The sequence below is a fragment of the Trachypithecus francoisi genome, unplaced genomic scaffold (assembly GCF_009764315.1).
Source record: "Trachypithecus francoisi isolate TF-2019V2 unplaced genomic scaffold, Tfra_2.0 Lachesis_group21, whole genome shotgun sequence".
Lineage (NCBI taxonomy): Eukaryota > Metazoa > Chordata > Mammalia > Primates > Cercopithecidae > Trachypithecus > Trachypithecus francoisi.
Window position 1 is genome coordinate 26,789,623 of NW_022681467.1, and position 17,088 is coordinate 26,806,710.

Genomic DNA, 17,088 nt, shown 5'->3' on the forward strand with positions numbered 1-17,088 from the left:
TAATAAGCTGGATTTAGCCATTTCACAATGTATACTTGTTAATATTTCAAAACATCATGTTGCATGCTATAATATATACAATTTTTATTTATCCATTAAAATAGATTTAAAAAGTAAAGTTATTCGTGTTTGAAATGAAAGAAAAAGGGGACCAAGGCAGGAGAATCACTCCAGGCCAAGAGTTCAAGAGCACCCTGGGCAACCCCCATCTCTACTAAATTTTTTTAAAGAAGAAAATCAAGCAATGTAATTCGCTGCATTAATGAAGCAAAAAAGAAAAATCATGTAATCACCTCAGTAGACACAGAAAATTGCAAGTTGACCGTTCCAATAATCTATTTCTGATAGAAATAAAATTTAAATAGAAGGGAACCTTTTCCACCTGAAAAGGAACATATAAGAAAAGCCTACAGCTAACATCACGCTAAATAGGAAAAGACATAATGCTTTTTCCTGAAGAATGTCTGATCTCACCACATCTAACACTGACTGCAATAAAGCAAGAAAAGGAAATCAAAGGTATCAAGTCTCAGGGGCTGGGGGAAATAGTAAAACTCTATTAACAGATGACATAATTCTCTATATAGAAAATCCCAGGCCAGGCGTGGTGGCTCACGCCACCAGCACTCTGGGAGGTGCAGGCAGGCGGATCACGAGGTCAGGAGATGCAGACCATCCCGGCTAACACGGTGAAACCCCGTCTCTACTAAAAACACAAAAAATTAGCCAGGCGTGGTGGCATGCTCCTGTAGTCCCAACTACTCGGGAGGCTGAGGCAGGAGAATCGCTTGAACCCAGGAGGTGGAGGTTTCAGTGAGCCAAGATCGTGCCACTGCACCCCAGCCTGGGTGACAGAGCAAAACTCTGACTCAAAAATAATAAAATAAAATAAAACAAAAATTAGAAAATCCCACTGACTATAGGAGAAAGCTACTAGAACAAATAGGAGAGTTTGGTAAAGTTGTAGCCTACAAGTTTGATATACAAAACCAGTTGTATTTCTATATGTCAGCAATAAACAATCAAATTAAATTTTTAAAATTATAATCTATAATAGCATCAAACATATGGAATGCCTAAGGGAAAATCTGATGAAAAGTAAGTAAGCAAGACCTGTTTTAAAAACTATAAAATATTGTGGAGTGCAATTTAAGAAGACCTAAGTAAGTAGAAAGAAATATCATTTTTATGGACTGGAAAACTCAATATTGTGAAGATGTCAGTTTTCTCCAAATTGGTCTATAGATTCAGTGCAATTGCCATTAATATGCCAGTACGATTTTATGCAGAAATTGACAAACATTTTAAAATTTATATGAAAATGCAAATGGTATAGTATAAACAAAACTTTACATGTGGAAAGATTTTCAAAATCATTATTAATTAAGGAATTAGAAATTAAGAACAGCTGGGTGTGGTGGCTTATTGCCTGTAATCCCAGCACGTTGGGAGGCCGAGGTGGGCAGATCCCCTGAGGTCAGGAGTTCGAGACCAGCCTGGCCAGCATGGTGAAACCCAATCTCTACTAAAAATACAAAAATTAGTCAGACATGGTAGTGGGTGCCTGTAATCCCAGCTACTTGGGAGGCTGAGGCAGGAGAATCACTTGAACCCAGGAGGCGGAGGTTCCAGTGAGCTGAGATCATGCCACTGCACTCCAGCCTGGGCAACAGAGCAAGACTCTGTCTCAAAAAAATAAATAAATAAGACCATAATGAGATGCTGTATTAGTCTGTTCTCACACTCACTGTTATGAAGAAATACCCGAGACTGGGTAATTTATAAAAGAAAGAGGTTTAATTGACTCACAGTTCTGCATTGCTGGGGAGGCCTCAGGAAATTTACAATCACAGTGAAGGCAAAGGAGAAGCAGGCATCTTCTTCACAGAGTGGCAGGACGGAGTGAGTGTAAGGAGGGGAAATGCCAAATGCTTATGAAACTGTCAGATCTCGTGAGACTCACTCAGTATCATGAGAATGGCATGGGGGAACCACTCCCATGATCTGATTACCTCCACCTGGTCCCACCCTTGACACGTGGGGTTTATAATTCAAGATGAGATTTTGGGTGAGAACTCACAAACCACATCATTCTGCCCTGGCCCCTCCAAAACCTCATGTTCTCACTTTTCAAAAGACAATCATGCCTTTCCAACAGTCCCCTGAGTCTTAGCTCATTCTAGCATTAATTAAAAAGCCCGAGTCCAAAGTCTCATCTGAGACAAGGCAAGTCCCTTCTGCCCATGAATCTGTAAAATTGAAAGCAAGTTAGTTATTTCCTAGACGCAATGAGGGTACAGGCATTGGGTAAATACACCCGTTCCAAATGGGAGAAATTGTCCAAAACAAAGGGGCTACAGACCCCATGCAAGTCTGAAATCCAATAGGGCAGTCATTGTACCTTAAAGTTCCAAAATAATCTCCTTTGACTCCACGTCTCACATCCAGGCCATGCTGATGCAAGAGGTGGGCCCCCACAGCCTTGAACAGATCTCTGTACAATTACTAGAATGACTAAAATTAAAAAGACTGACTATACCAAGTACTGGTGAGGATATGAAGGAATTGAAACCCTTATACACTGAGAATGGAAAATGATACAACCACTTTGGAAAACAGATCCTAATATGTTAAAGACTTTCCTAATATGTTAAAGTCATAGAATACTCCCTACCTCTGTGGGAAACCGTACCCGCCATGCAATTCAGCCAATCTACTCCTAGGTATTTTTCCCATAAGACCAAAAATCATATCTGCACACAAAGACTTGTACATGAATGTTCATAGCGTCCTCATTTGTGGTAGTCAAAACTGGAAACAAATCAAATGTCTGAATGCATAAACTGCGGTTTACTCATACAATGGAATACTACTCAGCAATAAAAGGAGTAAACTGGTGAAACATGTTACATGGCTGAATCTCAAATAATGCCAATGACTTATAGAAACCAGATTAAAAAAAAAGTACCTACTCTGTGGCTACACTTATATAAAATTCTGGAGAACGCAAACTAATGTATAGTTATATCTACAAAATAGATCAGAGGTCTTCTGGGGATGGAGGGAGAAGACAAGGAGAGGCAGGAGGGAGGGATTCCTAAGGGACATGAAGAATGTTTGGGGGTAGTAGAAATGTTCACTTTCTTGATTGTGATGAAGGTTTCATGAGTACATACCTGTCAAAATTATCAAACTACATACTTTAGACACTGGAAGTTTGTTGTTTGTTAATTATATCTCAATAAAGCTGTTAAAAAAAATAAGAACTTGGCTGGGCATGGTGGCTCACGCCTGTAATCCCAGCACTTTGGAGAAAATATAATGGGAGTTGAAATCACATAGGGTCTTGCAGGTCTTTGAAATTAAGCAGGGACGGAGCAAGATGGCTGAATAGGAACAGCTCCAGTCTCCAACTCCCAGCGCGAGCGACACAGAAGACCGGTGATTTCTGCATTTTCAACTGAGGTACTGGGGTCATCTCACTAGGGAGTGCCGGACAATCGGTGCTGGTCAGCTGCTGCAGCCTGACCAGCGAGAGCTGAAGCAGGGCAAGGCATCGCCTCACCTGAGAAGCGCAAGGGGGAAGGGAATCCCTTTTCCTAGCCAGGGGAATTGAGACACACAACACCTGGAAAATCGGGTAACTCCCACCCCAATACTGCGCTTTAAGCCAACTGGCACACCAGGAGAATATATCCCACATCTGGCCGGGAGGGTCCCACGCCCACGGAGCCTCCCTCATTGCTAACACAGCAGTCTGCGGCGATATAACTGCAAGGCAGCAGCCAGGCTGGGGGAGGGGCGCCCGCCATTGCTGAGGCTTAAGTAGGTAAACAAAGCCGCTGGGAAGCTCGAACTGGGTGGAGAGCTCACAGCAGCTCAAGGAAACCTGCCTGTCTCTGTAGACTCCACCTCTGGGGACAGGGCACAACAGGGGAAGCAGCAGAGGCCTGAGCAGACGCAAACGACTCTGTCTGACAGCTTTGAAGAGAGCAGTGGATCTCCCAACATGGAGGTTGAGATCTAAGAACGGACAGACTGCCTGCTCAAGTGGGTCCCTCACCCCTGAGTAGCCTAACTGGGAGACATCCCCCACTAGGGGCAGTCTGGCACCCCACACCTCACAGGGTGGAGTACACCCCTGAGAGGAAGCTTCCAAAGGAAGAATCAGACAGGTACACTCGCTGTTCAGCAATATTCTATCTTCTGCAACCTCTGCTGCTGATACCCAGGCAAACAGGGTCTGGAGTGAACCTCAAGCAATCTCCAATAGACCTATAGCTGAGGGTCCTGACTGTCAGAAGGAAAACTATCAAACAGGAAGGACACCTATACCAAAACCCCATCAGTATGTCACCATCATCAAAGACCAGAGACAGATAAAACCACAAAGATGGGGAAAAAAGCAGGGCAGAAAAGCTGGAAATTCAAAAAATAAGAGCGCATCTCCCCTGCAAAGGAGCGCAGCCCATCGCCAGCAATGGATCAAAGCTGGTCAGAGAATGACTTTGACGAGATGAGAGAAGAAGGCTTCAGTCCATCAAACTTCTCAGAGCTAAAGGAGGAGTTACATACCCAGCGCAAAGAAACTAAAAATCTTGAAAAAAGAGTGGAAGAATTGACAGCTAGACTAATTAATGCAGAGAAGGTCATAAACGAAATCACAGAGATGAAAACCATGACACGAGAAATACGTGACAAATGCACAAGCTTCAGTAACCGACTCGATCAACTGGAAGAAAGAGTATCAGCGATTGAGGATCAAATGAATGAAATAAAGCGAGAAGACAAACCAAAAGAAAAAAGAAGACAAAGAAATGAACAAAGCCTGCAAGAAGTATGGGATTATGTAAAAAGACCAAATCTACGTCTGATTGGGGTGCCTGAAAGTGAGGGGGAAAATGGAACCAAGTTGGAAAACACTCTTCAGGATATCATCCAGGAGAACTTCCCCAACCTAGTAGGGCAGGCCAACATTCAAATTCAGGAAATACAGAGAACACCACAAAGATACTCCTCCAGAAGAGCAACTCCAAGACACATAATTGTCAGATTCACCAAAGTTGAAATGAAGGAAAAAATCTTAAGGGCAGCCAGAGAGAAAGGTCGGGTTACCACAAAGGGAAGCCCATCAGAATAACAGCAGATCTCTCGGCAGAAACTCTACAAGCCAGAAGAGAGTGGGGGCCAATATTCAATGTTCTTAAGAAAAGAATTTTAAACCCAGAATTTCATATCCAGCCAAACTAAGTTCATAAGTGAAGGAGAAATAAAATCCTTTACAGATAAGCAAATGCTTAGAGATTTTGTCACCACCAGGCCCGCCTTACAAGAGACCCTGAAGGAAGCCCTAAACATGGAAAGGAACAACCGGTACCAGCCATTGCAAAAAAATGCCAAAATGTAAAGACCATCGAGGCTAGGAAGAAACTGCATCAACTAACGAGCAAAATAACCAGTTAATATCTATGGCAGGATCAAGTTCACATAACAATACTAACCTTAAATGTTAATGGACTAAATGCTCCAATTAAAAGACACAGACTGGGCTGGGCGCGTGGCTCAAGCCTGTAATCCCAGCACTTTGGGAGGCCGAGATGGGGGATCACGAGGTCAGGAGATCGAGACCATCCTGGCGAACACAGTGAAACCCCGTCTCTACTAAAAATACAAAAAACTAGCCGGGCGAGGTGGCGGGCGCCTGTAGTCCCAGCTTCTCGGGAGGCTGAGGCAGGAGAATGGCGTAAACCCGGGAGGCGGAGCTTGCAGTGAGCTGAGATCCGGCCACTGCACTCCAGCCTGGGCGACAGAGCGAGACTCCGTCTCAACAAAAAAAAAAAAAAAAAAGACACAGACTGGCAAATGGGATAAAGAGTCAAGACCCATCAGTTGCTGTATTCAGGAGACCATCTCACATGCAGAGACACACATAGGCTCAAAATAAAGGGATGGAGGAAGATCTACCAAGCAAATGGAGAACAAAAAAAAGCAGGGGTTGCAATCCTAGTCTCTGATAAAACAGACTTTAAACCATCAAAGATCAAAAGAGACAAAGAAGGCCATTACATAATGGTAAAGGGATCAATTCAACAGGAAGAGCTAACTATCCTAAATATATATGCACCCATACAGGAGCACCCAGATTCATAAAGCAAGTCCTACAGACTTACAAAGGGACTTAGACTCCCATACAATAATAATGGGAGACTTCAACACTCCACTGTCAACATTAGACAGATCAACGAGACAGAAAGTTAACAAGGATATCCAGGAATTGAACTCATCTCTGCACCAAGCGGACCTAATAGACATCTATAGAACTCTCCACCCCAAATCAACAGAATATACATTCTTCTCAGCCACATCGCACTTATTCCAAAATTGACCACATAATTGGAAGTAAAGCACTCCTCAGCAAATGTAAAAGAACAGAAATTATAACAAACTGTCTCTCAGACCACAGTGCAATCAAACTAGAACTCAGGACTAAGAAACTCAATCAAAACCGCTCAACTACATGGAAACTGAACAACCTGCTCCTGAATGACTACTGGGTACATAACAAAATGAAAGCAGAATAAAGATGTTCTTTGAAACCAATGAGAACAAAGATACAACATACCAGAATCTCTGGGACACATTTAAAGCAGTGTGTAGAGGGAAATTTATAGCACTAAATGCCCACAAGAGAAAGCAGGAGAGATCTAAAATTGACACTCACATCACAATTAAAAGAACTAGAGAAGCAAGAGCAAACACATTCAAAAGCTAGCAGAAGGCAAGAAATAACTAAGATCAGAGCAGAACTGAAGGAGATAGAGACACAAAAAACCCTCCAAAAAATCAATGAATCCAGGAGTGGTTTTTTGAAAAGATCAACAAAATTGACAGACGCTAGCAGGACTAATAAAGAAGAAAAGAGAGAAGAATCAAATAGACGCAATAAAAAATGATAAAGGGGATATCACCACCGACCCCACAGAAATACAAACTACCATCAGAGAATACTATAAACACCTCTACGCAAATCAGCTAGAAAATCTAGAAGAAATGGATAATTTCCTGGACACTTACACTCTTCCAAGACTAAACCAGGAAGAAGCTGAATCCCTGAATAGACCAATAGTAGGCTCTGAAATTGAGGCAACAATTAATAGCCTACCCACCAAAAAAAGTCCAGGACCAGATGGATTCACAGCTGAATTCTACCAGAGGTACAAGGAGGAGCTGGTACCATTCCTTCTGAAACTATTCCAATCAATTGAAAAAGAGGGAATCCTCCCTAACCCATTTTATGAGGCCAACATCATCCTGATACCAAAGCCTGGCAGAGACACACCAAAAAAAGAGAATTTAGACCAATATCCCTGATGAACATCGATGCAAAAATTCTCAATAAAATACTGGCAAACCGGATTCAGCAGCACATCAAAAAGCTTTCCACCATGATCAAGTGGGCTTCATCCCTGGGATGCAAGGCTGGTTCAACATTCGCAAATCAATAAACGTAATCCAGCATATAAACAGAACCAAAGACAAGAACCACATGATTATCTCAATAGATGCAGAAAAGGCTTTTGACAAAATTCAACAGCCCTTCATGCTAAAAACGCTCAATAAATTCGGTATTGATGGAACGTACCTCAAAATAATAAGAGCTATTTATGACAAACCCACAGCTAATATCATACTGAATGGGCAAAAACTGGAAGCACTCCCTTTGAAAACTGGCACAAGACAGGGATGCCCTCTCTCACCACTCCTATTCAACATAGTCTTGGAAGTTCTGGCTAGGGCAATCAGGCAAGAGAAAGAAATCAGGGTATCCAGTTAGGAAAAGAAGAAGTCAATTGTCCCTGTTTGCAGATGACATGATTGTATATTTAGAAAACCCCATTGTCTCAGCCCAATCTCCTTAAGCTGATAAGCAACTTCAGCAAATCTCAGGATACAAAATTAATGTGCAAAAATCACAAGCATTCTTATACACCAGTAACATACAAGCAGAGAGCCAAATCAGGAATGAACTTCCATTCACAATTGCTTCAAAGAGAATAAAATACCTAGGAATCCAACTTACAAGGGATGTAAAGGACCTCTTCAAGGAGAACTACAAACCACTGCTCAGTGAAATAAAAGAAGACACAAACAAATGGAAGAACATACCATGCTCATGGATAAGAAGAATCAATATCGTGAAAATGGCCATACTGCCCAAGGTTATTTATAGATTCAATGCCATCCCCATCAAGCTACCAATGAGTTTCTTCACAGAATTGGAAAAAACGGCTTTAAAGTTCATATGGAACCAAAAAAGAGCCCGCATTGCCAAGACAATCCTAAGTCAAAAGGACAAAGCTGGAGGTGTCACGCTACCTGACTTCAAACTATACTACAAGGCTACAGTAACCAAAACAGCATGGTACTGGTACCAAAACAGAGATATAGACCAATGGAACAGAACAGAGTCCTCAGAAATAATACCACACATCTACAGCCATCTGATGTTTGACAAACCTGAGAGAAACAAGAAATGGGGAAAGGATTCCCTGTTTAATAAATGGTGCTGGGAAAATTGGCTAGCCATAAGTAGAAAGCTGAAACTGGATCCTTTCCTTACTCCTTATACAAAGATTAATTCAAGATGGATTAGAGACTTAAATGTTAGACCTAATACCATAAAAACCCTAGAAGAAAATCTAGGTAGTACCATTCAGGACATAGGCATGGGCAAGGACTTCATGTCTAAAACACCAAAAGCAACGGCAGCAAAAGCCAAAATGACAAATGGGATCTAATTAAACTAAAGAGCTTCTGCACAGCAAAAGAAACTACCATCAGAGTGAACAGGCAACCTACAGAATGGGAGAAAATTTTTGCAACCTACTCATCTGACAAAGGGCTAATATCCAGAATCTACAAAGAACTCAAACAATATACAAGAAAAAAACAAACAACCCCATCAAAAAGTGGGGAAAGGATATGAACAGACATTTCTCAAAAGAAGACATTCATACAGCCAACAGACACATGAAAAAATGCTCATCATCACTCGCCATCAGAGAAATGCAAATCAAAACCACAATGAGATACCATCTCACACCAGTTAGAATGGCAATCATTAAAAAATCAGGAAACAACAGGTGTGGGAGAGGATGTGGAGAAATAGGAACACTTTTACACTGTTGGTAGGATTGTAAACTAGTTCAACCATTATGGAAAACAGTATGGCAATTCCTCAAGGATCTAGAACTAGATGTACCATATGACCCAGCCATCCCACTACTGGGTATATACCCAAAGGATTATAAATTATTCTACTACAAAGACACATGCACACGTATGTTTATTGCGGCACTATTCACAATAGCAAAGACTTGGAATCAACCCAAATGTCCATCTGTGACAGACTGGATTAAGAAAATGTGGCACATATACACCATGGAGTACTATGCAGCCATAAAAAACGATGAGTTTGCGTTCTTTGTAGGGACATGGATGCAGCTGGAAACCATCATTCTTAGCAAACTATCACAAGAAGAGAAAACCAAACACCGCACATTCTCACTCATAGGTGGGAACTGATCATTGAGGAAACTTGGACTGAGGAAGGGGAACATCACACACTGGGGCTATCATGGGGGGGGGGAGGGGGGAGGGGGGAGGGGGGAGGAATTGCACTGGGGAGTTATACATTATATAAATGATGACTTGATGGGTGCTGACGAGTTGATGGGTGCAGCACACCAACATGGCACAAGTATACATATGTAACAAACCTGCACGTTATGCACATGTACCCTAGAACTTAAAGTATAATAAAAAATAAATAAATAAATAAATAAATAAGTCATGAAATAAAGTAAAAAAAAAAAAAAGAAATTAAGCCATTCAGAAACTTTGATCACAGGATAAAAGAAATGCAGATTAAAACAACAGTATGAGGGAGGCTGTGGCAGGCGGATCACCAGGAGGGCGAGGTTCACCCGTCTCCGGCGGTGGAGGCCGACTAAGTCGCTCCGGCGTTCTCGGACAAGGTTCCTGGGTCCCGCCTATGAGGAGGGGCCAAGGAAGTTCGCGCCGGGCACCTGCCGGGAGCCGCTTTTAAGTCCTGGGCCTGGGAGTGGGAGGGCAGTGGGCGGAACATAGGCGGGTCAGGGGCGGGGCAATAGGCATGGCTAGGCGGTTCCGGTTTTTCTCCGTCAGAGGTTGGGTTGCGCCTGCGCAGTGGACCCGTGTCTTTCCAGGGCGCGGGAAAGTTGACGGTTAAGAACTTGGAACTGCGCCATCTTGCCTCCGTTCGTCCAAACAAGGGTCACTCAGAGGCGGTGGTAAAATCTTGGCTTCCCTCTTCCTCCAGGCTGACCCTGTCCCTTGTCCCTCTCTCTCACTCCTCCAGGTAGCTGTTTGAAGGCCTAAGCAGGGAGAATGCTGAGGAACTGCAGTTGTTACCTGGGAACCCTGGAGGGGCCTTCCTCATCCGGGAGAGCCAGACCAGGAGAGGTGGGTAAGCTCAGCGCCAGCCCGGGCCCTCCCTGCGTGGAGGTCTCAGAAAGGAGCCCTGGCCGGGCGTGGTGGCTCAAGCCTGTAATCCCATCACTTTGGGAGGCCGAGGTGGGTGGATTGCGAGGTCAGGAGATCAAGACCATCCTGGCCAACACAGTGAAACCCCGTCTCTACCGAAAATACAAAAAATTAGCCGGCAGTGGTGGTGGGCGCCTGTAGTCCCACTACTCGGGAGGCTGAGGCAGGAGAATGGTGGAAACCCGGGAGGCGGAGCTTGCAGTGAGTGGAGATCTGGCCACCGCACTCCAGCCTGGGCGACAGAACGAGACTCTGTCTCAAAAAAAAAAAAAGAGATTGGAGTATTATCGAAGCTAGCTGATTGGAGGACAGCCGTACTAGTTATACTAAAAGAATAGGAACCTCATCAGTAGATGGAGATATAGAGAAACAGACAACGTGTACAAAATGTCAGTATCAAGCAGCGGCTTCAAAACCAAAATGGTGATTTGATGTGAAGTGGTATAATAGTTGGCGAATGAGGCAGATGATAAGAAATGTGGATCCGATAATAACATGAAGTCCGTGGAAGCCGGTAACAATAAAAAATATTGAGCCATAAATGCCGTCAGAGATAGTAAAGGGTGCCTCATAGTATTCTGAGGCTTGTAGTAGGGTGAAGTAGATGCCTAATAAGATTGTAGTGAGTAGGGCTTGGATTATTTGTTTCGGTTGCTTCCTATTAAGCTGTGGTGGGCTCAAGTGATTGTAACTCCTTATGAAAGTAGTACAGAGGTATTTAGAAGAGGTACTTCTAGGGGGTTTAGGGGGGTAATACCTGTTGGTGGCCAGTGTCCCCCTAAGTGTGGGGTGGGGGCGAGGCTTGAGTGATAGAATGCTCAGAAGAAGCCGGCAAAGAAAAAAATTTCTGAGACGATGAATAAAACTATTCCGTAACGAAGGCCTTCTGGACTGGTGGTGTATGGTGGCCTTGATAAATACTTTCTCGGATAATATCACGCCACCATTGATATATTGTCAATATATTGATATATTGTTAATAATCCTAGTGCTAGTAGAGTAGTGGAATAAAAGTGAAATCATATAATTAAGCCGGATGTTATTAGGAGGGCTGAGAGGGCTCCTGGTAGTGGCCATGGACTAGGTTTAACTATGTGGTAAAGGTGGGTTTGGTGAGTCACTAAGTATTATCATGTAAGTAAAGGCTTACCAAGAGTGTGAAAACGTAGGCTTGAATTAGGGCAACTGCAATTTCTAGAATTGTTAATACTAGGAGTACTAAAATCAGTGAGGTTGCAGGGAGACTAATGGCTGATAATGCTAGTGCGGCATTTCCAATCAGGTGTATGAGTAGATGACCTGCTGTGATATTGGCGGTCAGGCGTACAGCTGAGGCCACTGGTTGAATAAATAAGCTGATAGTTTCAATGACTACTAGCATGGGAATGAGGGGTGTGGGTGTGCCCTGTGGTAGAAAGTGAGCTAAGGAGCTTTTAGTTTTAAAGCGAAGCCCCATAATTACCACACCAGCTCATAGAGGGATTGCTATAGCTAGATTTATAGATAGCTGGGCGGTAGGCGTAAATGAGTGGGGTAGGAGCCCGAGGAGGTTGGTCATGGTAATAAAAATGGTTAGAGATATAAGTATTAGGGATCAGGTTTGTCCTTTGGTATTGTGGATTATTATTATTTGTTTTAGAATTTGTTGAGTTAGGTTTTGTTGAATGGTAACTAGCCAGTTGTTAATGAGATATTTGGAGGTTGGAAATAGTAATATGGGAAATAGAGTGATGGGTACTACAGCAGGCAAGCCTAGAATTGTTGGAGTTATAAATGAGGTAAATAAATTTTCGTTCATTTTAGTTGTCAAGAGTTGTTGTGGGTTTGTGTGTTAGGAGTTTTTGTGATGGGGGTAAATAGTAATTTGTGTTCAGTAGCTTTAATTGTATAATAAGATATAGTGTGGGGAGCATGGTTGTGATGGTAATAAACCATGTAGATGTGTTTAGCTGAGGCATTTCACTGTAGAGAAGAGTATTTTCTCAATCTTTAACTTAAAAGGTTACTGCTGCGGTAGCTGTACAGTGGGTCTGTAGATGTTTTGAGGTGGGGGAAGAAGTAAGGTGAATTTTATACCTATAGGGTAAATACAGGTCCTATTTCAAAAATTTTTAGTGGGATTAATTCTGCGACGATTGGTATAAAGCTATGGTTAGCACCGCAAATTTCTGAGCATTGTCCATAGTAGACGCCTGGTCGTATGGCAGTGAATGTGGTTTGGTTTAAGCGTCCGGGGACTGCATCTGTTTTTAGGCCTAGTGTGGGGATAGTTCATGAGTGCAGGACGTCCTGAGACGTAATTATTATACGGACAGGGGCTTCGATTGGGAGGACTACTCGGTTGTCAACTTCTAGAAGTCGAAGGTGGCCTGGGTTTAAGAATAATGGGGGGAGTATGTAAGAATTAAAGATTAAGCCCCCGTAATCTGTATATTCATAGGTTCAGTATCACTGATGTCCAATTGATTTAATAGTGAAGGATGGGTTGTTAATCTCGTCTGTTAAGTAGAGAATGCGTAGGGATGGGAGAGCAATTAGGACTAGAATAATTGCGGGTAAGATGGTTCAAATAGTCTCTATCTCTTGAGCATCTGTGATACTGGTGTTGGTTAGTTTTGTTGTGAGTACTGATGATAAAACATACAAGACTAGAAAGCTAATTAGGGATACGATTATAAAGGCATGGTCGTGGAAGGCTATTAGTTCTTCTATGATAGGGGATGTGGCATCTTGTAGGCCTAGTTGAACTGGGTGGGCCATATAAGATATATAGGATATGTCCTATAATTTAGCTTTGACAAAGCTATGAAATAATTTTTCTAATACCTCATTGAAAAAGTTATAGGGGTTATAGAATTGGCTTGAAACCAGTCTCAGAAGGTTCGATTCCTTCCTTTTTTATTTGTTTTGATGAAAGTTGGTTCATCAAATGTATGATATGGTGAGGGGGAGCCATGTAATCATTCTAGGTTAGAAGTGGGTTGCTCGATTAATAGGACTTTACGTTTTGAGGGGAAGGCTTCTCAGATTATATATACTATTAATAGTATTGCCACTAGGGAGATAAAGGAGCCTATAGATGATACAATATTTCATGTGGTGTAGGCGTCAGGATAGTCGGAATAGCGTCGAGGCATCCTGGACAAACCGAGAAAGTGTTGTGGAAAGAAAGTTAAATTTATGCCCACAAATATAATCGTAAAGTGGGCTTTGGTGCAAACCTGATCCAGAGTATAGCCTGAGAATAGGGGAAATCAGTGAATAAATCCCCCTATAATAGCAAAGACAGCCCCTATCGACAAGACATAGTGAAAATGGGCTACGACATAATATGTGTCGTGTAATACAATGTCTAGTGATGAGTTTGCTAGTACGATACCAGTTAAACCTCCTACGGTAAAAAGGAAAATAAAGCCTAGGGCTCAGAGTATTGCGGGGGATCATTTGATATTACCTCTGTGAAGTGTAGCAAGTCAGCTAAAGACTTTAACGCCAGTTGGAATTGCAATAATTATAGTGGCAGAGGTGAAGTAGGCTCGTGTGTCCACGTCTATGCCGACCGTAAATATATGATGAGCTCACACAATAAAGCCCAAGAACCCAATTGATATTATAGCTCAGAATATGCCTATATACCCAAATGGTTCCTTTTTTCCAGAGTAATATGTTACAATATGAGAAATTATCCCAAAGCCAGGTAAAATAAGAATATAGACTTCAGGGTGGCCGAAGAATCAGAATAAGTGTTGGTACAAGATAGGATCTCCTCCTCCGGCAGGATCAAAGAAGGTGGTGTTGAGATTGCGGTCTGTTAGTAGTATTGTGATGCCGGCAGCTAATACGGATAGGGATAGTAATAATAGGACTGCTGTAATTAGAACTGATCAAACAAATAAGGGGGTTTGATATTGAGATATTGTAGGAGGTTTTATATTAATAATAGTTGTGATGAAGTTAATAGCCCCTAAGATAGAAGAAACACCTGCCAGGTGAAGTGAGAAGACAGTTAAGTCTACAGAGGCTCCTGGGTGAGAGAAGTTTCTTGCTAGAGGGGGGTAGACTGTTCAACCTGTTCCGGCACCGGCTTCTACTATGTCCGATGCGAGAAGAAGTAGGAAGGAAGGTGGAAGAAGTCAGAAGCTCATATTGTTTAAACGAGGGAATGCTATATCAGGAGCGCCAATTATTAGGGGTACTAGCCAGTTTCTGAAACCTCCAATTATGATGGGTATAACTATAAAGAAAGTTATAACAAATGCATGGGCCGTAACAATAACATTATAAATGTGGTCATTGCCTAATAGGTTACCGGGTTGACCTAGTTCGGCTCGAATTAGAAGGCTTATAGCCATGCCTATGATTCCAGCTCACACGCCGAATAATAAGTATAAGGTTCCAATATCTTTATGGTTTGTAGAGAATAACCAGCGCTTGATGAGCATAGGTGAGAAAGAGGTAAAATGGCTGAGCAAGCATTAGGCTGTAAATCTAAGTACAGAGGTTGAGCCCTCTTTTTACCAGCCCCGAGGTGATTTTCATGTTGAATTGCAAATTCAAAGGAGCAGCTTAAGACTTCTGCCGGGGCTTCTCCCGCCTTTTTTTCCCCGCGGCGGGAGAAGTAGATCAAAGCCAGTTGATTAGGGTGTTTAGCTGTTAACTAAGTTTTTGTGGGTTTGAGTCCCATTGATCTAGTAAGGGCTTAGCTTAATTAAAGTGATTGATTTGCGTTCAGTTGCTGCAGACTAGAACTTTGCAGTCCTTAGTATGCTTCAGAAACTAAGTATGGTTTAACTTACTGAGAGCTTTGAAGGTTCTCGGTCTTATTTAACCTAAATTTCTAGGAGATAGCTAGGGCTGTTGGAGATATTGGTAAGAGGAAAGTAGTAAGGATAATGAGTGGGGGAATGAGGAGTGTAGGTTTTGTATTTTCGAACTGTCATTTTATTTTTGTGTTATTGGATGTGGGAAGTAGTGTTATGGAGGTGATATAAATTAGGCGTATGTAGAAATATAAGTTAAGCAAGGTTATAGTAATTATGATAGTGGGAATAATAAAACTATTATTTTTTGTAAGTTCTTGAATAGTAATTCATTTGGGTAGGAAGCCAGTTAGTGGGGGTAGACCTCCTATGGATAGAAGAGTGGATGATATCAGTGGTATTAATCTGGTTAATTTGTTTCAGGTGCTGGATAGTATTAAGGTTGTAGTGTTTGAATTTAGGTTTAGGGCTAGAAATGCAGTGGTTGTTAGAATAATGTACGTGGACAGGTAAAAGATTGTAACATTTGGGTTATATGTTAGTGTTATCATTATTCAGCCTATATGTGTGATTGAGGAGTATGCTAGAATTTTACGTAGTTGTGTCTGGTTGAGGCCTCCTCAGCTACCCAGCATGATGGATAGAATTGAGAGGGTTAGGAGAATATTTGTATTAATTGATGGATGAATTTGATATATAATTGAGATAGGAGCTAGTTTTTGTCATGTGAGGAGAAGCAAGCCGGGGATTAAGGGTGTTCCTTGGGTAACTTCTGGGATTCAAAAGTGGAAGGGGGCTATTCCTAATTTTATGGTAAGGGCTATTGTTATTTGTTGTTGTTGTTGTTGTTGTTGTTGTTGTTGAGACGGAGTCTCGCTCTGTCGCCCAGGCTGGAGTGCAGTGGCCGGATCTCAGCTCACTGCAAGCTCCGCCTCCCGGGTTTACGCCATTCTCCTGCCTCAGCCTCCTGAGTAGCTGGGACTACAGGCGCCCGCCACCTCGGGCTATTGTTATAATTAAGGATGAGAGTTGGTTGGGGTTATTTATTATGGTTCATTGTCCGGAGAACAAATTGTTAGAGATAATTGCTATTATGAGAATTATAGACGTGGTGGATTGTATGAGGAAATATTTAGTGGCAGCTTCTGTGGAACGAGAGTTTGCTTTTTTAATTAGGATTGGGGTGAAAGCTAATATGTTTATTTCTAGGCCCGCTCAGGCGAGGAATCAGTGTGAGCTCAGTGACGTGATGAGAGTGCCTGTGACTATGGTAGAGTAAATAATAAGTTGGGCTAGTGGATTAATTAGTACGGGAAGGGTATAACCAACATTTTCGGGGTATGGGCTCGATAGCTTATTTAGCTGACCTTACTTTAGAATAGGGTGTAATAGGTAGCACGGAGAAATTTGGATTCTCGGGAGTAGGTTCGATGCCTATGATTCTAGAAATAAGAGGATTAAATACCTCTATTGTTTACTCTATCAAAGTAACTCTTTTGTCAGACATATTTCTAGTTCTGAGGGGGAATGCCAGAGGTTGTAATGGGTATTGAGATATATCATATGAGGAGTGCTAGCGTAAGGGGGAGAAAATTTTTTCATAGCAGGTGTATGAGTTGATCATAGCGGAATCGGGGATAGGTTGCTCGAATTCATAAGAATAAGGAGGTCAAGAGGAGTGTTTTGATAATAAAGCATGTTGTGAATAACTCTGGTGAATGGATGGGGTATAATGTCCCTAGGA

The 17,088-nt window shown here is 42.2% G+C and overlaps 1 protein-coding gene and 1 pseudogene across 1 annotated transcript in view; one reads left to right on the forward strand and one right to left on the reverse strand.

Moving 5' to 3' along the window:
• Window positions 1-10,283: 10,283 nt before the first annotated feature.
• LOC117068603 (protein NDRG3-like) overlaps window positions 10,284-17,088 on the forward strand; it is a 50,450-nt gene continuing 43,645 nt past the window's right edge. Inside the window, exon 1 of the mRNA XM_033186007.1 lies at window positions 10,284-10,503. Within this exon, the coding sequence (XP_033041898.1) occupies window positions 10,429-10,503 (75 nt within the window). The 5' untranslated portion in view covers window positions 10,284-10,428. The remainder of the gene's footprint in view (window positions 10,504-17,088) is intronic.
• LOC117068604 lies at window positions 11,560-12,720 on the reverse strand (annotated as a pseudogene).